Genomic DNA, 22,417 nt, shown 5'->3' with positions numbered 1-22,417 from the left:
CGAATATTATAAACGGTCTGGTTTGAGCCCTGAATGCTGATTGGCTGACAGCCGTCGGCATATCAGACAGTATGACAAAACATGTATTTTTACTGCTCTAATTACATTGGTAACCAGTTTATAATAGCAATAAGGCACCTCGGGGGTTTGTGGTATATGGCCAATATACCTCCGCTAAGGACTGTATCCAGCCAGTCCGCTTTCAGTCGTGCATAAGAACAGCCCTTAGCAGTGGTATATTGGCCATATACCACACACCCTCTGGCCTTATTGCTTAAACACAAGAGGCTACTCTGGTGAATGTTTGTATTGAATGGAGAGTGGTTGGGAAATTGTTTTTCACTCCGTGTAACGTTGCGCTGGAACACGAGAAAAGGTCGACAATCAACAGTCACTTCGAATCAGCAAAGTATAAGTATGTCATAACAGTTCCCACGGCAGCGGCAGATCACCATGACTGAAGTGGTAGCAGGGAAGACTGTGGCAAGCGCTGAAAGAATCAAGGTGAGTGGCGTTTTACTCAAACATTTACTCCGCTACTCTTGGCTTTAGTAGGGTGGTCGGCACTCTGCTCTCCCCAGTGTGTCTATGGAGAGCGCTGCTCAAAGCGCTGAGTGCAATTTTTTGTCAGCTTTGCCGAATTCAACTTAATACGTATGACGAAAGCACAAGCTTTCTGGATTTAAAAATAAATGGTAATACCGTTTTAAAAGTACTTATCAACCACAATACTCTATTTTTACGTTTTCTGTTCTTCATCTCCCTTTCGACACTTTCAGAAAAAATCACAATCAAGCATTTTGAAGACAACAAAAACCGATGCTCAAATTGAAAGCGATTGATCAGCTTTGGATCTATTTGTTTTGTTTGAGAGAAAATGTGAGTGGGAGGTGCATCTTGTGTTGATAGCAAGCCCCAAGCCTGATGGAGAGGTGTGTGTGTGTGTGGATACATTTTATCTAATTAATTGGTGCAATTGTTATTTTTCAGATTTGTGAAGATTGGGTACACACTTAAACAACAGTCAACATGCACGACATTGCAAAATGTATCACAGAATTTCCGAAAAGCTTCCACAAAATCAAGTAGAAATCAGAAAAGAATGTCGCGAAAAGTTGCATTATGTTGGTAGATTTCTTTATTGATGTCAGTATAGTCACTTTAAATAAAATAATGCCACTTTAATGTTTACATATCTTACATTACTCATCTCATGTGTGTGTATATATACTGTATTTTATACAATGTATTGCATCTTGCCTCTCGGTCATCTCATCCATATTTTTATAAGTAGATATTCTTAATCCATCCCTTTAGATGTGTGTATTGTTGTTGTGAATTTGTTAGATTACTTGTTAGATATTACTGCACTGTCGGAACTTGAAGCCAAGCATTTCGCTACACTCGCATTTAACATATTCTAACCATGTGTGACCCATACAATAGTAACATGAGGATAATAAAGGATACCAGATGCTGTACACTGTTGTAATAATATAACATCACACTGCTGATAGAAATGTAATGACAGCTGTCTTGTTTTGGTTGAAATATCTATTTTCGTTTGTTTTGCCTGATTTCTTTCCGTCGGAGGCCGGTAAAACATGCACAATGACTACGCTGATACGACGCTCACGAACATTTTCTCATAATCCAGACCAAACTCACTCGGAAAGTGGATACATTTTTTCCTCTTGCTTTCCGAGACCTCACCATATTATTTTCAGCCAAACAGGAAATCAGTTCCAGGTAACCTATTGCTAATGATTATTGTTTGTTTTAATGATGCTTGTAACACGGTCTGTAAACCAAAACATTCCAGGATGAAACCGCACTGGTTTCCGCGGCCTGGTTTTGTTGTTCCCCCAGCTAGTTAGCTGTTAGCCAGTTAGCAACACATCTCTCGTCCAACCCGTTTGTGTAGCTAGCTAACATGCAAACTTTATTTCAGGTTCACTGTTGAAGTGTGACTTTTATTTCATTGTTTAGCCACGGGCCTTTTGGTAGGCCGTCATTGCAAATAAGAATTTGTTAACTGATTTGCCTAGTTAAATAAATAAACAAATATTTGGTTTAGCTACTTAGGTAACCAGCTAGCAAAATTAGCAGGACTAAACGTTGCTAAACTAACGTTATTCTACATTTTCTTGCCTGCCGAAACGTTTACAGGTGTTGTGCCGAAAATCACCCCCTGCCAGAATTCAGCCCCCCCTAATGCGTGAACGCGCACGCACGCTCTTCTACGTTTTCTTGCCTGCCGACCCCCCCCTTTCTAATTTCCTTAATTTTGTGTCTAGAGTCAAATACTTAATGTGGCACACACTACTGGTCAACACGAGCCACCAAAATCCTGTCAAATACTTTATATAGAACAAACTTCGCGTCAGGATATGCAACTGAAATTAATAGTTAATGTATGTGTGTTATATTAAATATAGAGGAGGGAATAAACGGGATCAGAAATCTCAACTAGGAAGCAAGTCGCAGCAATTAACAATTGAGTGCATGCGCGTACACGGGGTTCGGAACAACACCAGCTACCGGTTAATGCAAACGTTCGAACACAACTACAGTGATTTTGCGCAAAATGGTATGCATCAACAGTTCAACCTTCAGCTACCATTTCTGTCAAGCCGTCCAGGCATACACTTTTATACATGCGTTCGATCAATTCAACGAATGCACTGCCTATGCAATGCAATACTGTAAAGCAAACACAGTGTCCCATTGGAAATTAATGAATGTACTTCTGATGCACCAAAATACAATGATACTGTTGGTGTGATCAAGCAAAGTAAGAAGGAATATCGACATAAGAAGCAAAATTCAATCAAAATAATAAAATACAGTTGTGAAACCGACAAGAATAAGGAAGTACTTCTGGGTCAAGGATATTTTGGAATCCTTCAGAATAAGAGTCATGGATATATGGATATACTGACAAGATGCATGTCTCTCCGCCCTAATAATGGGAGTGGTTGTCCACAAAGTGGCACGGTGGGCTGTCTAGCTCCCCCCTATCCTTTCTTTGAATTGGTCGATACATCTCATTATTGTAATCCTTTAAAAAAATATTTGATGAGGGTTGTTGAAGCCAACCAGCTGTATTTAATGGAGAGCGATGGATCAAATCAAATGTTATTGGTCACATACACATGGTCAGCAGATGTAAATGCAAGTGTAGCGAAATGCTTGTGCTTGTAGTTCCGACAGTGCAGTAATATCTAACAAGTAATCTAACAATTCCACAACAACTACCCAATACATACACATCTAAAATCTATGTAAAGGAATGGAATAAGAATATATACATGGAAAGATATGGAAAAGTCTGTATGTAGGTAGCAGCCTCTCTGTGTTAGCGATGGCTGTTTAACAGTCTGATGGCCTTGAGATAGAAGCTATTTTTCAGTCTCTCGGTCCCAACTTTGATGCACCTGTACTGACCTCGCCTTCTGGATGGTAGCGGGGTGAACAGGCAGTGGCTCGGGTGGTTGTTGTCCTTGATGATCTTTTTGGCCTTCCTGTGACATTGGGTGAGGGACGTGCCCTGGAGGGCAGGTAGTTTTCCCCCCGATGATGCGTTGTGCAACCACACCACCCTCTGGAGAGCCGTAGCGTTATGCCATGAATATGCATGGCTATCTCGAGACTCCAATGTTTTTTTCTAAAAGTTGTGTGTCACGCATGTCACGTGTCCTACTTATATCAGTACATTCGTAACGACTTAAGGATGACAGAACTTCTATTCGATCAAGTAAACCTTGTGTAGGAAATAAGCCATTACTTTTTTTGTTGACCAAAATCGACACTCATTTCCTCCATACAAAAACTCCCTGCTTGGTGGGCAAAACAACAAGAAAACGCCACCTACTGGAGGGAGACAGATTTGCAGCCGCATTGGGCCTCTCTTCCTCTTCCTCTCTGGTTATACTTTGTAAATAAAATTATTTTCTATAAGATATTATGTGATTTATTTGTTTATTTTTTTCCAGAGTAAATGATCAACAATGTGTTCTGTTAGTAGTCCTATTAATTATTTCCACAATTATCAATATATTTTAGTTATCGTACAAAGAATAATTATAATATTTATATAAAATAGTTATTTGCTAATTTTTTCAAGTCTAAATGGTCAACAATGTGTCTTATTAGTTATTGCACCTTACACAATTATCTGTACGCGACTGAGTTTACACCCCCAGGAACACTTCTAGTCTCCAAGTCCACTGAGTTTACACCCCCAGGAACACTTCTAGTCTCCAAGTCCACTGAGTTTACACCCCCAGGAACACTTCTAGTCTCCAAGTCCACTGAGTTTACACCCCAGGAACACTTCTAGTCTCCAAGTCCACTGAGTTTACACCCCCAGGAGCGTCTCTTTTTTCGTAATTGAATCGCAATTGGATATCACGAAATTGGGGACAGAAAGGGGGTAAAATACACACAAAAAAACCAATTCTAAACTACTTTGAACAATTTCCACTGAAAATTATTGATAGATTGACAGTTTTTGCTGTTTGGTGCTGTCATTGTTACCAAACTTTGTAGAATTTTCTGTGTAAATTGTTCAAATTAGACCTTGTGCATGGAGTTGTATGGTTTGTATTCATTGCTTGTATATGCTTGTACTCAACAACCAGTGTTTTTCTTCACTTATTGCCTAATCTGACTGGCTGTTGCCGTCAATCCTATATTTCTTTTAGGCAAAAAAAGTTTTCTGCTGGACGGGATGTGTGGTTAGCTAGCTTAGATACATGTTTGTCTTTTCTGGAGCTATACCACAATCTAGGTTTGTGAAAATCTCCCTGAACTCTTTTGGTTGCCTCTTTTTTAGATCTACCCAACCTACCATGTCTGAACCAGGTTCTGGTTGTGGTGTTCCAGCCCAGAGAAGCTCACAGCAGGGCTCCAGAGTTGCTGTCAGTGAACCTGGGGTACTGCAGTCAAACAGTGGAACTCAATGTGATTGTAAAGGAGGAGGGCGAGGAGAGAGAAATCAATGAGCGGGAGGTGGAAGGGAGAGAGGAGGACAGGAACTCTGTTGACTCAGGTAAATTCAGGCTAACATCCTCTTTGGTTCAGAGGTAAACAACCCAAAATAACCATTGATTTTCAGGTTCATTAAAGAAATGTAAACTTGATGTTTTTGGTTGTTGTTAATTCTGAATATTTAGGCAAGTTAGCTGGCTAACTCATTGATTCTGCTTTGTAGTATAACCCTTCTAAAACTGTTTGAATGATGTATGTGTAAGAAGGAAGGCGAGTGCCCCCCCACAAAAAAAAATGTCTACAGACCATTGTGCAATGCATTGTCATTTGACAATGGTGGCATTATCTATGTGCATTGCAACAAGCCCCTTGCAAAGTATTTATTTCAATCCACTGTTGATCCTAATTCATGTGGAATCCTGCATTAACTTCCTGGTGACACATGGGGGCAGTTTTGAGTAGCTTGGATGAATAAGGTGCCCAGAGTAAACTGCCTGCTACTCTGTCCCAGATGCTAATATATGCATATCATTACTAGTATTGGATAGAAAACACTCTGACGTTTCTAAAACTGTTTGAATGATGTCTGTGTGTATAACATAACTCATATAACATGTTAGGCGAAAACCTGAGAAAAAATCTAACCAGGAAGTGGGAAATCTGAGGCTTGTAGTTTTTAAAAACTCAGCCCTTACAGTGGGATATTGGTTATATTGCACTTCCTAAGGCTTCCACTAGATGTCAACCGTCTTTAGAAACTGGTTTGAGGATTCTACTATAAAGGAGGGGCTCATAGGAGCTGTTTGAGTCAGTGGTCTGGCAGAGTGCCTTGGGCTCATGATGCGCGGTCGTCGAGAGAGGTAGCTCCCTTTCCATTGCTTTTCTACAGACAAAGGAATTCTCTGGTTGGAACATTATTGAACATTTATGTTAAAAACATCCTAACGATTGATTCTATACTTAGTTTGGCATGTTTCTACGACCTGTAATATCACTTTTTGAACTTTTCATCCGACGTTCGGCTGGACCTGAACACGCGTTTGGATTTGTTTACCAAACGCCCTAACAAAAGACGCTATTTGGACATAAATGATGGACATTATCGAACAAATCAAACATTTATGGTGGAACTGGGATTCCTGGGAGTGCATTCTGATGAAGATCATCAAAGGTAAGTGAATATTTATAATGCTATTTCTGACTTCTGTTGACTCCACAACATGGCGGATATCTATATGGCTTGTTTTGTTGTCTGAGCTCCGTACTCAGATTATTGCATGGTGTGCTTTTTCCGTAAAGTTTTTTTGAAATCTGACACAGCGGTTTCATTAAGGAGAAGTATATCTCTAATTCCACATGTAACACTTGAATTTTCGTCAACATTTATGATGAGTATTTCTGTAACTTGAAGTGGCTCTCTGCAAATTCAATGCATGTTTCAGAACTATTGAACGTAACGCGCCAATGTAAAATGAGATTTTTTAAATATAAATATGCACTTTAGCGAACAAAATACACATGTATTGTGTAACATGAAGTCCTATGAGTGTCATCTGATGAAGATCATCAAAGGTTAGTGATTCATTTTATCTATATTTCTGCTTTTTGTGACTGTTATCTTTGGCTGGAAACATGGCTGGATTTTTATGTGACTTGGTGATGACCTAACATAATCATTTGTGGTGCTTTCGCTGTAAAGCATTTTTGAAATCAGTCACTGTGGCTGGATTAATGAGAATTTTATCTTTAAAATGGTGTTTGATACTTCTATGTTTGAGGAATTTTAATTATGAGATTTTTGTTGTTTTGAATTTGGAGCCCTTCACTTTCACTGGCTGTTGGCGAGGTGGGACGCCATTCCCACATATCTCATAGATGTTAAGCTAAAATACTTTGTTCCTCTGTCTGTTTCTTACCCTATATCTGTTCATATTCTTACAGGAGAGATCCCCAACCCAGACTCAGTCAATGAGCCCAGTTCCACAGCATCAAGACTGCCTGGTTGTGGGAGTTACCCCTGTCCTCAATGTGGGAAGTGTTTCAGTCGAGCAGGAGACCTGAAGACTCATCAGAGATCCCACAGTGGAGAGAAGCCTACCTGTACTTTCAATGTGATTGTCAAAGAGGAGGACGGTGACTGTACTCTCAATGTGATTGTCAAAGAGGAGGAGGAAGAGAAGGAAATCGATGAGACGGTAAAGAGAGAAGTTAAGGAAGAGCAGGAACCTAGTGGTGTAGTTGACCCAGATACATCAAGACTATCTGGTCATGGTCGATTCCCCTGTCATCAGTGTGGGAAGAGTTTCCGTTCCTCAGGTAATCTAAAGAATCATCAAAGAGTACACACTCGAGAGAAACCATTTCCCTGTGCCACATGTGGGAAGAGGTTCCGTGAAAAATTCAACCTCACGGGACATGAGAAGGTACATAGTGGGGAGAAGCCTTACCACTGCACCCAGTGTGGGAAAAGCTTCAATCGTTCTGGAAGTCTTAAGGAACATCAAAGAGTACATACAGGGGAGAAGCCTTATCACTGCTCTCTTTGTCAGAAGAGTTTTAGTCAGCCAGGAAATCTTAGGAAACATCAGAGAATACATACAGGGGAGAAGCCTTACCGTTGCTTTCTATGTGGAAATAGTTTTGGTTTCGCTGGAAACCTAAAGAATCATCAGAGAGCACACTGTGGAGAGAAGCCTTACCACTGCTCTCACTGTGGGGAGGGATTCCCTCAACTAAAAAGTCTTAAAAGCCATCAGAAAATACATTTTGGAGAGACACCTGCCTGTACTTTCAATGTGATTGTCAAAGAGGAGGAGGATGAGAAGGAAATGAGAGAAGTTGAAGAGGAAGACAATAGTGGTATAGTTGACCCAGATATATCAAGACTGCCTGATCGTTACATCTGTCCTCAATGTGGAAAAAGTTTCAGTACCTCAAGTAATCTTAAGAATCATCAAAGAGTACACACTGGAGAGAAACCTTTTCTCTGCTCCCAATGTGGGAGGAGTTTCAGTGAGAAAGTAAACCTTAAGAGACACGAAAGAGTGCATAGTGGAGAGAAGCCTTACCACTGCACCACATGTGGGAAGAGCTTCAATCATTCAGGAAGCCTTACAAATCATCAGAGAATTCATACAGGGGAGAAACCTTTCCACTGCTCACTGTGCGGAAATAATTTCCGTTTTGCTGGAGACCTAAAGAATCATCAGAGATCACACAGTGGAGAGAAGCCTTACCACTGCTCTCAGTGTGGCGAGGGATTCACTCAGCTAAGAAGTCTAAGAAGTCATGAGAGAATATCCATTGGAGGGAAGCCTGCCTGTGCTTTCAATGTGATTGTCCAAGAAGAGAGAGAAGTTGAGGGAGAGGAGAGTGATGTGAAATAAACGTGAAGTGAGGATACATAAGCTAACTACACAAGCTAACTATAGGTATTGATATTCACACCTATCCTAGAAATGGTGTCTTTTGTGACAACATGGTCATGGACAGCACCGTTTAGGGCTATCTTCATCTTCTTATGCTTCTATGAGTGTATTGGAAGTTCACAAATAGGCCTGTATACTGTGGCTGAGTCTATAGGACTGTTTACTGGGGCTGAGTCTATATATATATATATATATATATATATAGTAATTACTGGGGAGTCTATATAGGCCTGTTTACTGTGGGTGAGTCTATATAGGACTGTTTACTGGGGCTGAGTCTATATAGGCCTGTATACTGGGGCTGAGTCTATATAGGCCTGTATACTGGGGCTGAGTCTATATAGGCCTGTATACTGGGGCTGAGTCTATATAGGCCTGTATACTGGGGCTGAGTCTATATAGGCCTGTATACTGGGGCTGAGTCTATATAGGCCTGTATACTGGGGCTGAGTCTATATAGGACTGTATACTGGGGCTGAGTCTATATAGGCCTGTATACTGGGGCTGAGTCTATATAGGACTGTTTACTGGGGCTGAGTCTGTTTATAGTATATACTGGGGCTGAGTCTATATATATATATATATATATATAGTATATACTGGGGCTGAGTCTATATATATATATATATATAGTATATACTGGGGCTGAGTCTATATAGGCTTGTATACTGTGGGTGAGTCTATATAGGACTGTTTGCTGTGGGTGAGTCTATATAGGACTGTTTACTGGGGCTGAGTCTATATAGGCCTGTATACTGGGGCTGAGTATGTTTATAGTATATACTGGGGCTGAGTCTATATAGGCCTGTATACTGGGGCTGAGTATGTTTATAGTATATACTGGGGCTGAGTCTATATATACCATATACTGGGGCTGAATCTAAATATAGTATATACTGGGGCTCAATGTCCCAAATGGGGCACTATTCCATCTATCTTTCATTGCCTCCAGTAGAATTCAGTTGTGGATATTTTTTATACCTGATTAAACTCAGTAGAAGGGCTGGTTTGTATTGACATAAAATATATTGTTATGTCATGATCTGGATGGAACCGGTGTTTTTTAGAATTTTGTTCTGTTCCGGAACAGTATAGATCCCTTTCGTTGTCAGTTCTGGTTCTGTTGCTTGAAATTCCATTTTTCTTTTCTGTTCCCTGAACTGGTTCCAACTCCTGGTTTAGAATATTGTAAAGTATCCATTAATTAAATAATAAATGCGAACAAACTGTAATCTTCTTCTTCATTAAAGGTGGATGATGTTGGTAGATTGTCTTTATCCATGAAAAGTCAGTATTGTATCATGGTGATGATAAATCACAAGAATAAAAGATGCCAGACACTCACTGCATTGTTGGAATATTATAAACTGTCTGGTTTGAGCCCTGAATGCTGATTGGCTGACAGCCGTCGGCATATCAGACAGTATGACAAAACATGTATTTTTACTGCTCTAATTACATTGGTAACCAGTTTATAGCAATAAGGCACCAATGTTTGTGATGAATGGAGAGTGGATTATCTACTTTACACACAATCTCTGCTCTACTTGTTCAGCTTCCCAGAGAAGAGGCTACACCGGAGAATATTTGTGAAGAATAAAGAGTGGTGCTCGTTTTATGAAGTTAGATCAAAAAACTGATTCAATTTAGGATCATAGGCTGAGTTTACACAGGCAGCTAAGATCTGATGTGAAAAAAATGTCATGTGATTGGTCAAAAGACCAATGAATGGAGAAAAAAAACTCAATTGGGCTGCCTGTGTAAACGCAGCCATAATGACAGTATTCTATATTTGTGCTCACCCTCCTTTCACATTTCTCAACATGAGTTTAAGAAATATATAATTCTTCAAGTCTTAGATCTTGGGTTATGGAGAGTGTTATTTTGAAGTAGCCTACAGTGTTGTGAATGATGTACAGTGTTATTTTGGCATGGCCTATTGTCCATAGTGGCAGCATGGCCTATTGTCCATAGTGGCAGCATGGCCTATTGTCCAGAGTGGCAGCATGACCTATTGTCCATAGTGTCAGCATGGCCTATTGTCCAGAGTGGCAGCATGGCCTATTGTCCAGAGTGGCAGCATGGCCTATTGTCCAGAGTGGCAGCATGGCCTATTGTCCAGAGTGGCAGCATGGCCTATTGTCCAGAGTGGCAGCATGGCCTATTGTCCAGAGTGGCAGCATGGCCTATTGTCCAGAGTGGCAGCATGGCCTATTGTCCAGAGTGGCAGCATGGCCTATTGTCCAGAGTGGCAGCATGGCCTATTGTCCAGAGTGGCAGCATGGCATGAGAGAAACATGTGATCATTCACAAAATCATTCAAAACAATCTCAGCTAAAAGACTGTGCGAAACACTTTCCAAATGTTGTACACTAAAGTGTTTTTCACTCCGTGCAACGTTGTGCTTGGAACACGAGAGAAGGTCGACAATCAACAGTCACTTCGAATCAGCAAAGTATATGAGAATGTCAGAACAGTTCCCACGGCAGCGGCAGATCACCATGACTGAAGTGGTAGCAGGGAAGACTGTGGCAAGCGCTGAAAGAATCAAGGTGAGTGGCGTTTTACTCAAACTTTTACTCCGCTACTCTTGGCTTTAGTAGGGTGGTCGGCACTCTGCTCTCCCCAGTGTGTCTATGGAGAGCGCTGCTCAAAGCGCTGAGTGCAATTTGTCAGCTTTGCCGTATTCAACTTAATACGTTTGACGAAAACACAATCTTTCTGGATTTAAAAATAAATGGTAATACCGTTTTAAAAGTACAATACTCTATTTTTACGTTTTCTGTTCTTCATCTCCCTTTCGACACTTTCAGAAAAAAATCACAATCAAGCATTTTGAAGACAACAAAAATCGATGCTCAAATTGAAAGCGATTGATGAGCTTTGAATCTATTTGTTTTGCTTGAGGGAGAATGGGAGTGGGAATGGGAGGTGCATCTTGTGTTGATAGCAAGCCCCAAGCCTGATGGAGAGGAGAGGTGTGAGTGGGAATGGGAGGTGCATCTTGTGTTGATAGCAAGCCCCAAGCCTGATGGAGAGGAGAGGTGTGAGTGGGAATGGGAGGTGCATCTTGTGTTGATAGCAAGCCCCAAGCCTGATGGAGAGGTGTGTGAGTGGATTATGATACATGGATATATATTTCATCTAATTTATTGGTGCAATTGTTGTTTTTCAGATTTGTGAAGATTGGGTACACACTTCACCAGATGTTGAAGGAAGATGTGTACTAAACATCCTCATGGCGCCACATGAAAAGGATTCCTCGGGGAGAATGATTGGCTACCTCGCAGAGACAGTGTTTCTGGAGCAGTGCAAACCATTCAATTAGTTTCCATGGCGGTGGTGAAATGTCTACAAGACTACAGTATCTCCAATGATGACGTCTTTGTCTTTGACACAGAGAGAGAGAAATGCTGCGTACATGAAGAAAGCCTACAAAAGCTGCACTTCAGTCATTGTTCCCCCAACTCCCTGCACATAACATGCATGGCTCACATCATGAATCTGATAGGGAGTGCTTTCCACAAACCTTTTAATCAGCTAAACACATTCATGCTATGTTTTTTTGCAGATATTTTACCAGACAGGGGCACGCAAAAGAAATACCTTACCTTCCTCGCCAACAAACTGGCAGGACGGAAGAGAGCAACTATGGCTCCCATTCCATGTGCAACACGCTGGAACTCATGCTTCTCATCAGTGCAGTACCACTCAGAGCAGTATGGCCTCTACAATGGGTCCATGTTGTGTTCTCATGTGTTGCTGCCATGCTGTGTTGTCATGTGTTGCTGCCATGCTGTTGTTGTCTTAGATCTCTTCATGTAGTGTTGTCATGTGTTGCTGCCATGCTGTGTTGCTGCCATGCTGTGTTGTCATGTGTTGCAGCCATGCTGTGTTGTCATGTGTTGCTGCCATGCTGTTGTTGTCTTAGATCTCTTCATGTAGTGTTGTCTCTATTGTCGTATGGTGTGTTTTGTCCTATATTTTAATTTAATGTATATTTTATTTTTAATCCCTCGTCCCCACAGGAGGCCTTTTTGCCTTTTGTTAGGTCGTCATTGTAAATAAGAATTTGTTCTCAACCGACTTGCCTCGTTAAATAAATACAAATACAGATGGAAATACAGGTATGATTTAAATCTACATGCAATTGCTTAAGTCATTGTCATAACATTGTAATTATGCCGTAATGTCATTTCATAGTCATATTTCCTATGTTCCTCTTTTTTAAAATTCTGTGTCATTCAAAGGTGTGTGGCCAAAGTGCACTGCAGTCTGTAGAGAAACTCCACGAGATGCTACAAGACCACGAGCTGGTTCAGTTGCTGCAGATTCAGCTGAACATCATGGCAGACAAGTGCAAAGTCAACCAAAGTGCTGTACAGAAACCCAGCCTAAAACCACAAACAGCAAGCAATGCAGGTGTAGAAGCACCTCTCATTATTATGTTCAGAAAAAGAGCTGTGTTTGTGTTCAAAAAAGCACTTTGTATCTAATTGTTCTCATGGAAGATGAACATGAGATATGTCTTAATTGCAGATTGGACCCCAGGTGTTTCTTTTGTCCTAGTTTAATCTTTTTTTTAATGGGGGAATGCACTTTTCTTATGTTGGAGCTAGCTTCCATCCCATTTTTTTGTTCAGAAAAAGAGCTGTTTGTTCAGGAAAATTTGAGCACTTTAAATGTCTCTAATTGTTTTAGTATTATGTATTCTGCTTATAATCTATATAAAACTGATCACATATGACTTTATTGCTTTATATGAAATTAACGTGAGAAAAAAAAACATTGCAAAATGTATCACAGAATTTCTGAAAAGCTTCCACAAAATCAAGCATTTATGGAAGTAGAAATCAGAAAAGAATGTCGCGAAATCCTGTATTATGTTGGTAGATTGTCTTTATTGATGTCAGTATAGTCGCTTTAAATACTTTAAATAATGCCACTTTAATCTTTACATATCTTACATTACTCATCTCATATGTATATATACTGTATGTTATACAATCTATTGCATCGTGCCTATGCCTCTCGGTCATCTCATCCATGTATTTATATGTACATATTCTTATTCAATCCCTTTAGATTTGTGTGTTTTAGGTAGTTGTTGTGAATTTGTTAGATTACTTGTTAGATATTACTGCACTGTCTGAACTTGAAGCCAAGCATTTCGCTACACTCGCATTAACATCTGCTAACCATGTGTGACCCATACAATAGTAACATGAGGATAATAAAGGATAACAGATGCTGTACACTGATAGAAATATAATGTAATGACAGCTGTCTTGTTTTGGTTGAAATATCTATTTTCGTTTGTTTTGCCTGACTTCTTTCCGTCGGAGGTCGGTAAAACATGCACAATGACTACGCTGATACGACGCTCACGAACATTTCCTGCAGCATCTCATAATCCAGACCAAACTCACTCGGAAAGTGGATACATTTTTCCTCTTGCTCTACGAGACCTCACAATTTCCTCAAGTTCTTTTCAGCCAAACAGGAAATCAGTTCCAGGTAACCTATTGCTAATGATTATTATTTGTTTTAATGATGCTTGTAACACGGTCTATAAACCAACACATTCCAGGATGAAACCGCACTGGTTTCCGCGGCCTGGTTTTGTTGTTATCCCAGCTAGTTAGCTGTTAGCCAGTTAGCAACACATCTCTCGTACAACCCGTTTGTGTAGCTAGCTAGCTAACATGCGAACTTTATTTCAGGGTCACGGTTGAAGTGTGACTTTTATTTCATAGTTAGCCAGCTGCCGACTCATCTTCAGTAAAATGACTGTACCGAGGAAATAGCTAACCGGCTGCTCATTGTTTAGCCACAGGCCTTTTGGTAGGCCGTCATTGCAAATAAGAATTTGTTGTTAACTGAGTTAAATAAATAAAACAACTATTTGGTTTAGATATTTAGGTAACCAGCTAGCAAAATTAGCAGGACTAAACGTTGCTAAACTAACGTTTACAGGTTGTGCCCCGAAAATCACCCCCTGCCAGAATTCAGCCCCCCTCCCCCTTACTGCGTGAACGCGCACGCACGCTTTTCTACATTTTCTTGCCCCCCCCCTTTCTAATTTCCTTAATTTTGTGCCTAGAGTCAAATACTTCCGGTGGCACACACTACTGGTCAACATGAGCCACCAAAATCCCGTCAAATACTTCATATAGAACAAACTTAGCGTCAGGATATGCAACTGAAATGAATAAATAATGTATGTGTGTTATATTAAATATTATATTAAACATTAAACATGCCTTCTGGATGGTAGCGGGGTGAACAGGCAGTGGCTGGCTTGGGTGGTTGTCGTCCTTGATCTTTTTGGCCTTCCTGTGACATCGGGGTGCGGGACGTGCCCTGGAGGGCAGGTAGTTTGTCCCCCCCCACGCATGTCACGTGTCCTACTTATATCAGTACATTCGTAACGACTTAATGATGACACAACTTCTATTCGATAAAGTAAACCTTGTGTAGGAAATAAGCCTATCATGTGTGTCCTCCTATCATTTATTGCACCTTACACCCCCTGCCAGAATTCAGCCCCCCCTACTGCGTGAACGCGCACGCACGCTTTTCTACATTTTCTTGCCTGCCGAACCCCCCCCCCCCCTTTCTAATTTCCTTAATTTTGTGCCTAGAGTCAAATACTTCCGGTGGCACACACTACTGGTCAACATGAGCCACCAAAATCCTGTCAAATACTTCATATAGAACAAACTTAGCGTCAGGATATGCAACCGAAAATAATAAATAATGTATGTGTGTTATATTAAATATTATATTAAACATGCCTTCTGGATGGTAGCGGGGTGAACAGGCAGTGGCTGGCTTGGGTGGTTGTCGTCCTTGAGGATCTTTTTGGCCTTCCTGTGACATCGGGTGCGGGACGTGCCCTGGAGGGCAGGTAGTTTGTCTCCCCCCCCCCACGCATGTCACGTGTCCTACTTATATTAGTACATTCGTAACGACTTAAGGATGACACAACTTCTATTCGATAAAGTAAACCTTGTGTAGGAAATAAGCCATTACTTTTTTTTGTTGACCAAAATTGACACACTCATTGACCTCTATACAAAAACTCCCTGCTTGGTGGGCAAAACAACAAGAAAAACGCCACCTACTGGAGGGAGACAGATTTGCAGCCGCGTTGGGCCTCTCATCCACTTCCTCTCTGCGTATACTTTGTAAATAAAAGTATTTCTATAAGATATTATGTGATTTCTTTGTTTATTTGTTTATTTTTTCCAGACTAAATGCTCAACAATGTGTTCTGTGTGTAGACCTATTAATTATTGTCCACAATTATCAATATATTTTATACTAGTTATCGTACAAAGAATAACTAAAACATTTATATAAAATATTGTTATTTATTTGTTTTTGTTTTCAAGTCTAAATGGTCAACAATGTGTGTCCTCCTATCATTTATTGCACCTTACACAATTATCTGTACGTTGTGCTGCAGTAACAGGTCCATTCTACCCAGGAACACTTCTAGTTTCCAAATCCACGGAGTTTACACCCCCAGGAATACTTCTAGTCTCCAAGTCCACTGAGTTTACACCCCCAGGAATACTTCTAGTCTCCAAGTCCACTGAGTTTACACCCCCAGGAACACTTCTAGTCGCCAAGTCCACTGAGTTTACACCCCCAGGAACACTTCTAGTCTCCAAGTCCACTGAGTTTACACCCCCAGGAACACTTCTAGTCTCCAAGTCCACTGAGTTTACACCCCCAGGAACACTTCTAGTCTCCAAGTCCACTGAGTTTACACCCCCAGGAACACTTCTAGTCTCCAAGTCCACTGAGTTTACACCCCCAGGAACACTTCTAGTCTCCAAGTCCACTGAGTTTACACCCCCAGGAACACTTCTAGTTTCCAAGTCCACTGAGTTTACACCCCCAGGAACACTTCTAGTCTCCAAGTCCACTGAGTTTACACCCCCAGGAACACTTCTAGTCTCCAAATCCACTGAGTTTACACCCCCAGGAACACTTCTAGTCTCCAAATCCACTGAGTTTACACCCCCAGGAACACTTCTAGTCTCCAAATCCACTGAGTTTACACCCTCAGGAACACTTCTAGTCTCCAAGTCCACTGAGTTTACACCCCCAGGAACACTTCTAGTCTGCAAGTCCACTGAGTTTACACCCACAGGAACACTTCTAGTCTCCAAATCCACTGAGTTTACACCCTCAGGAGCGTCACTTTTTTCGTAATTGAATCGCAATTGTTTATCTTGAAATTGGGGAGAAAAAGGGGGTAAAATACACACACAAAAAAAACAATTCTAAACAACTTTTAACAATTTCCACTGAAAATTATACAAACACAGTGCAGATTGACAGTTTTTGCTGTTTGGTGCTGTCATTGTTACCAAACTTTGTAGAATTTTCTGTGGAAATTGTTCAAATTAGTCCTTGTGCATGGAGTTGTATGGTTTGTTTAACTTTTTATTCATTGGTTTTTCATACATTTTAAAGTGACATCTCTGTGTCTACATCCCTCTGTTACCTAGAATTAGGGGCAATTCCTAACACAAGAAAATGCTTGTGTTGCCTAATAGCCTATAGGCAAATGTTTGAATAGGCTACTGAGGATGGGTTGGTAATTTCAATCACTGTATGTATCAATGTATCATATATTAGTAATGAATTTGAACTGAATATGCTTGTACTCAACAGCCAGTGTTTTTCTTCACTTATGGCCTAATCTGACTGGCTGTTGCCGTCAATCCTATGTTTATTTTATGGAAAAAGGTTTCCTGCTGGACGGGATGTGTGGTTAGCTAGCTTAGATACATGTTTGTCTTTTCTGGAGTTATACCACGATCTAGGTTTGTGAAAATCACCCTGAACTCTTTCGGTCTCCTCTTTTAGATCCACCTCTAGCCTACCATGTCTGAACCAGGTTCTGGTTGTGGTGTTCCAGCCCAGAGAAGCTCACAGCGGGGTCCAGAGATGCTGTCAGTGAAGCTGGGGGACTGCAGTCAAACAGTGGAACTCAATGTGATTGTCAAAGAGGAGGAGGAGGAGAGAGAAATCAATGAGGGGGAGGAGGAAGAGCGAGAGGAGGACAGGGACTCTGTTGACTCAGGTAAATTCAGGCTAACATTCTCTTTGGTTCAGAGAGTTGAACAACCCAAAATAGCTATTGATTTTCTGGTTCATTAAGAAATGTAAACTTAGATATGTTTTTGGTTGTTAAGTCAATTAGAGCATGCCAATTTCAAGTTAATCTTTCAAAAAATATATATATTTCTGAATATTTAGGTAAGTTAGCTGGCTAACTCATTGATTCTGCTTTGTATTATACCCCTCAGGCTTCTGTATGTGTAAGAGGGAAGGCGAATGTCTACCGGCCATTTGGCAATGCATTGTAATTGCACAATGCCATTATCTATGTGCGATGCTATGCAACAAGCCCCTTGCAAAGTATTTATCTCAATACTCTGTTAATCCAAATGATTGTTGAATCCTGCGTTGGTAAGCTTAAAGCCTTTCTTTCTTTGTCAGTTTCTGACCATATATATATGTTAATATTCTTACAGGAGAGATCCCCAACCCAGACTCAGTCAAGGAGCCCAGTTCCACAGCATCAAGACTACCTGGACATGGGAGTTATTCGTGCCCTCAATGTGAGAAGAGTTTCAGTTCCTCAACTATTCTAAAGAATCATCAAAGAGTACACACTGGAGAAAAACCTTTCCACTGCTCTGCATGTGGGAAGAGTTTCAGTGAGAAAGTAAACCTTAAGAGACACGAGAGAGTACATAGTGGAGAGAAGCCTTACCACTGCACCCAATGTGGGAAGAGCTTCAATCATTCTGGAAGCCTTAAGGAACACCAGAGAATTCATACAGGGGAGAAACCTTACCACTGCGTTCTTTGTAGGAAGCATTTCAGTCAGCCAGGAAGCCTTAAGAAACACCAGAGAATTCACACAGGGGAGAAACCTTACCACTGCTCACAGTGTGGAAAGAATTTTCGTTTCGCAGGAGACCTAAAGAGTCACCAGAGATCACACAGTGGAGAGAAGCCTTACCACTGTTCTCAGTGTGGCGAGGGATTCACTCAGCTCAGGCGTCTTAAACGTCATCAGAGGATACACATTGGAGGGAAGCCTGTCTGTGTTTTAAATGTGATTGTCAAAGAGGAGGAGGTTGAGAGGGAAATCAAAGAGGAGGAAAAGCGAGAAGTTGAGGAAGAGGAGGACAATAGTGGTATAGTTGACCCAGATACATCAACATTACCTGGTTGTAGTCTTTACCCCTGCCATCAATGTGGGAAGAGTTTCCGTTCCTCAAGTAATCTACAGAATCATCAGAAAGTACACACTGGAGAAAAGCCTTACCACTGCTCTGAGTGTGGGGAGGGATTCACTCAGCTACTACGTCTTAAAAGTCATCAGATAATACACAATGGAGGGAAGCCTGTTTGTGCGTTAAATGTGATTGTCAAAGAGGAGGAGGTTGAGAGGGAAATCAAAGAGGAAAAGCGAGAAGTTGAGGAAGAGGAGGACAATAGTAGTGTAGTTGACCCAGATACACCAAGACTGCCTGATCGTGGTCGTTACCCCTGCCATCAATGTGGGAAGAGTTTCCGTTCCTCAAGTAATCTAAAGAATCATCAAAGAGTACACACAGGAGAGAAACCTTACCACTGCTCCCAATGTGGGAGGGGTTTCAGTGAGAAGGTAAATCTTAAGAGACATGGCAAAGTACATAGTGGAAAGAAGCCTTATCACTGCACCCAATGTGAGAAGAGCTTTAATTATTCAGGAAGCCTTAAGGAACACCAGAGAATACATACAGGGGAGAAGCCTTACCACTGCTCTCTATGTGGTAAGAGTTTCAGTCAGCCAGGAAACCTTAAGAAACATCAGAGAATACATACAGGGGAGAAGCCTTACCACTGCTCTCTTTGCGGTAAGAGTTTCAGTCAGCCAGGAAACCTTAAGAAACATCAGAGAGTACATACAGGCGAGAAGCTTTACCACTGCTCTCACTGTGGGGGGGGTTTCACTCAGCTAAGAAGTCTTAAAAGTCATGAGAAAATACACATTGGAGGGAAGCCTGCCTGTGCTTTCAATGTGATTGTCAAGGAGGAGGAGGAGGAGGAGGAGGAAGAAAAGAAAGAAGTTGAGGGAGAGGAGAGTGATGTGAAATAAAGGTGAAGTGAGAATAGATTAGCAACTCTATAGTTATTTAAATTCACACCTATCCTTGCAATTGCATCTTCTGTGACGGCATGGTCATGGGCAGCACCATTTGAGTTTTAAAAATCAGTAAGGGTTTTTCCTGCACAACTGTAAAATCAGACTGTAGCCTTGTCACAGCCAGGTCAGCAGTCGGGGTAATTCCGTAACGTAATAGTGTCATCCGTATTTAGATGAGATCGAGACAAGATCGTTAACAACTATAGTGGTTGCTGTAGTAATGCTATTCCCAGGCCTAAAGCCTGATTGGTTTACGTTAACAATACATGTCTTATTGTAAACCAGGTTGCTAGTCCGGGCCTAAGCCTGTGTTCCTGGCCTTGACCCAAGCATCATTTATTTTATGAATTATTTCTGAACAGGATACCACCTCCTAATGTACTGCAGTGTGTACAGTCTGAACAAGATACCTCCTCCTAATGTACTGCAGTGTGTACAGTCTGAACAGGATACCACCTCCTAATGTACTGCAGTGTGTACAGTCTGAACAAGCAGTTATGGAATGTTATCTCAGGACTATAAATTCATTGGTTGACTCCTCCTCCTGACCTGGATGGAATTATACGACCTGGATATAGTGCACTACATTTGACCATGATTTTTGGAATGAGATGTTGGACGAGCAGGTGTCCACTACATCGGTTACCACTACAAACGTATCTTCCTCTATCTACTACCAAACAGAGAAACGCTCCATTTTCACATCTGCTGATGTTGGGTTGGTGCTTGAGGTTATGAACATGTAGTAGAATGTTTTTGAAATGTCCCTTTAAAGGTACGTATGCCCATGTACACGACTAACATTTACATGTAAAACAGTTGACAGTAGCGTCATCTATATTTGACTTGAGCTGAATACTGGGGCTGAGTCTACATATAGTACATACAGTACATACTGGGGCTGAGTCTACATATAGTACATACTGGGACTGAGTCTCTATATAGTATATACTGGGGCTGAGTCTATATATAGTATATACTGGGACTGAGTCTCTATATAGTATATACTGGGGCTGAGTCTATATATAGTATATACTGGGGCTGAGTCTATATATAGTATATACTGGGCGCTGAGTCTATATATAGTGTATACTGGGGCTGAGTCTATATATAGTATATACTGGGGGCTGAGTCTATATAGTATATACTGGGGGCTGAGTCTATATAGTATATACTGGGGGCTGAGTCTATATATAGTAGACACTGGGGGCTGAGTCTATATATAGTAGATACTGTCTATATATAGTATATACTGGGGCTGAGTCTATATATAGTATATACTGGGGTCTGAGTCTATATATATTATGTACTGGGGGCTGAGTCTATATATAGTATATACTGGGGCTGAGTCTATATATAGTATATACTGGGGCTGAGTCTACATATAGTACATACTGGGACTGAGTCTCTATATAGTATATACTGGGGCTGAGTCTATATATAGTATATACTGGGACTGAGTCTCTATATAGTATATACTGAGGCTGAGTCTATATATAGTATATACTGGGGCTGAGTCTATATATAGTATATACTGGGGCTGAGTCTATATATAGTATATACTGGGGCTGAGTCTATATATAGTATATACTGGGACTGAGTCTCTATATAGTATATACTGGGGCTGAGTCTATATATAGTATATACTGGGGCTGAGTCTATATATAGTATATACTGGGCGCTGAGTCTATATATAGTGTATACTGGGGCTGAGTCTATATATAGTATATACTGGGGGCTGAGTCTATATAGTATATACTGGGGGCTGAGTCTATATAGTATATACTGGGGGCTGAGTCTATATATAGTAGACACTGGGGGCTGAGTCTATATATAGTAGATACTGTCTATATATAGTATATACTGGGGCTGAGTCTATATATAGTATATACTGGGGTCTGAGTCTATATATATTATGTACTGGGGGCTGAGTCTATATATAGTATATACTGGGGCTGAGTCTATATATAGTATATACTGGGGCTGAGTCTACATATAGTACATACTGGGACTGAGTCTCTATATAGTATATACTGGGGCTGAGTCTATATATAGTATATACTGGGGCTGAGTCTATATATAGTATATACTGGGGCTGAGTCTATATATAGTATATACTGGGGCTGAGTCTATATATAGTATATACTGGGGGCTGAGTCTATATATAGTATATACTGGGGGCTGAGTCTATATAGTATATACTGGGGGCTGAGTCTATATATAGTAGACACTGGGGGCTGAGTCTATATATAGTAGATACTGTCTATATATAGTATATACTGGGGCTGAGTCTATATATAGTATATACTGGGGGCTGAGTCTATATATATTATGTACTGGGGGCTGAGTCTATATATAGTATATACTGGGGCTGAGTCTATATATAGTATATACTGGGGCTGAGTCTATATATAGTATATACTGGGGCTGAGTCTATATATAGTGTATACTGGGGCTGAGTCTATATATAGTATATACTGGGGCTGAGTCTACATATAGTATATACTGGGGGCTGAGTCTATATATAGTGTATACTGGGGCTGAGTCTATATATAGTATATACTGGGGGCTGAGTCTATATATAGTGTATACTGGGGCTGAGTCTATATATAGTATATACTGGGGGCTGAGTCTATATATAGTATATACTGGGGGCTAAGTCTATATATAGTATATACTGGGGCTGAGTCTATATATAGTATATACTGGTGCTGAGTGTCCCAAATGGCGCGCTATTCACCCTGTAGTCCACTACTTTCGACCATGGGCCCTA

The 22,417-nt window shown here is 40.8% G+C and overlaps 2 protein-coding genes across 2 annotated transcripts; both read left to right on the top strand.

Moving 5' to 3' along the window:
- Positions 1-453: 453 nt before the first annotated feature.
- On the top strand, positions 454-9,764 carry LOC115115023 (gastrula zinc finger protein XlCGF26.1-like). The gene is made up of 5 exons (XM_065002176.1): positions 454-504; positions 910-932; positions 1,658-1,749; positions 4,838-5,053; positions 6,934-9,764. Exons 1-5 carry the CDS (start codon positions 454-456, stop codon positions 8,376-8,378), a joined length of 1,827 nt encoding a protein of 608 aa, XP_064858248.1. The 3' UTR covers positions 8,379-9,764.
- A 3,960-nt stretch (positions 9,765-13,724) lies between these two features.
- LOC115116757 (zinc finger protein 345-like) lies at positions 13,725-21,134 on the top strand. Its single transcript, XM_065002215.1, has 3 exons — positions 13,725-13,937; positions 17,307-17,523; positions 17,978-21,134. The coding sequence occupies exons 2-3, from the start codon at positions 17,325-17,327 to the stop codon at positions 19,594-19,596; spliced, it is 1,818 nt and encodes a 605-aa protein (XP_064858287.1). The 5' UTR covers positions 13,725-13,937; positions 17,307-17,324; the 3' UTR covers positions 19,597-21,134.
- Positions 21,135-22,417: the final 1,283 nt, after the last annotated feature.

The sequence above is a fragment of the Oncorhynchus nerka genome, linkage group LG15 (genome assembly GCF_034236695.1).
Source record: "Oncorhynchus nerka isolate Pitt River linkage group LG15, Oner_Uvic_2.0, whole genome shotgun sequence".
In the NCBI taxonomy this organism is placed as follows: domain Eukaryota; kingdom Metazoa; phylum Chordata; class Actinopteri; order Salmoniformes; family Salmonidae; genus Oncorhynchus; species Oncorhynchus nerka.
The sequence above is the reverse complement of the archived record's forward strand: the minus strand, read 5'-3'. Positions and strand labels throughout refer to the sequence as shown.

What these genes read in the sequence shown, in the direction of transcription:
- LOC115115023 (XM_065002176.1), top strand. Translation starts at nt 454, where the DNA reads ATGACTGAAGTGGTAGCAGGGAAGACTGTGGCAAGCGCTGAAAGAATC. An exon ending in CAAGCGCTGAAAGAATCAAG is followed by an intron (nt 505 to 909) that starts GTGAGTGGCGTT and finishes TTGTGTTGATAG; the next exon opens with CAAGCCCCAAGCCTGATGGA. An exon ending in GCCCCAAGCCTGATGGAGAG is followed by an intron (nt 933 to 1,657) that starts GTGTGTGTGTGT and finishes CTCATAATCCAG; the next exon opens with ACCAAACTCACTCGGAAAGT.
- LOC115116757 (XM_065002215.1), top strand. Translation starts at nt 17,325, where the DNA reads ATGTCTGAACCAGGTTCTGGTTGTGGTGTTCCAGCCCAGAGAAGCTCA. An exon ending in CAGGGACTCTGTTGACTCAG is followed by an intron (nt 17,524 to 17,977) that starts GTAAATTCAGGC and finishes ATATTCTTACAG; the next exon opens with GAGAGATCCCCAACCCAGAC.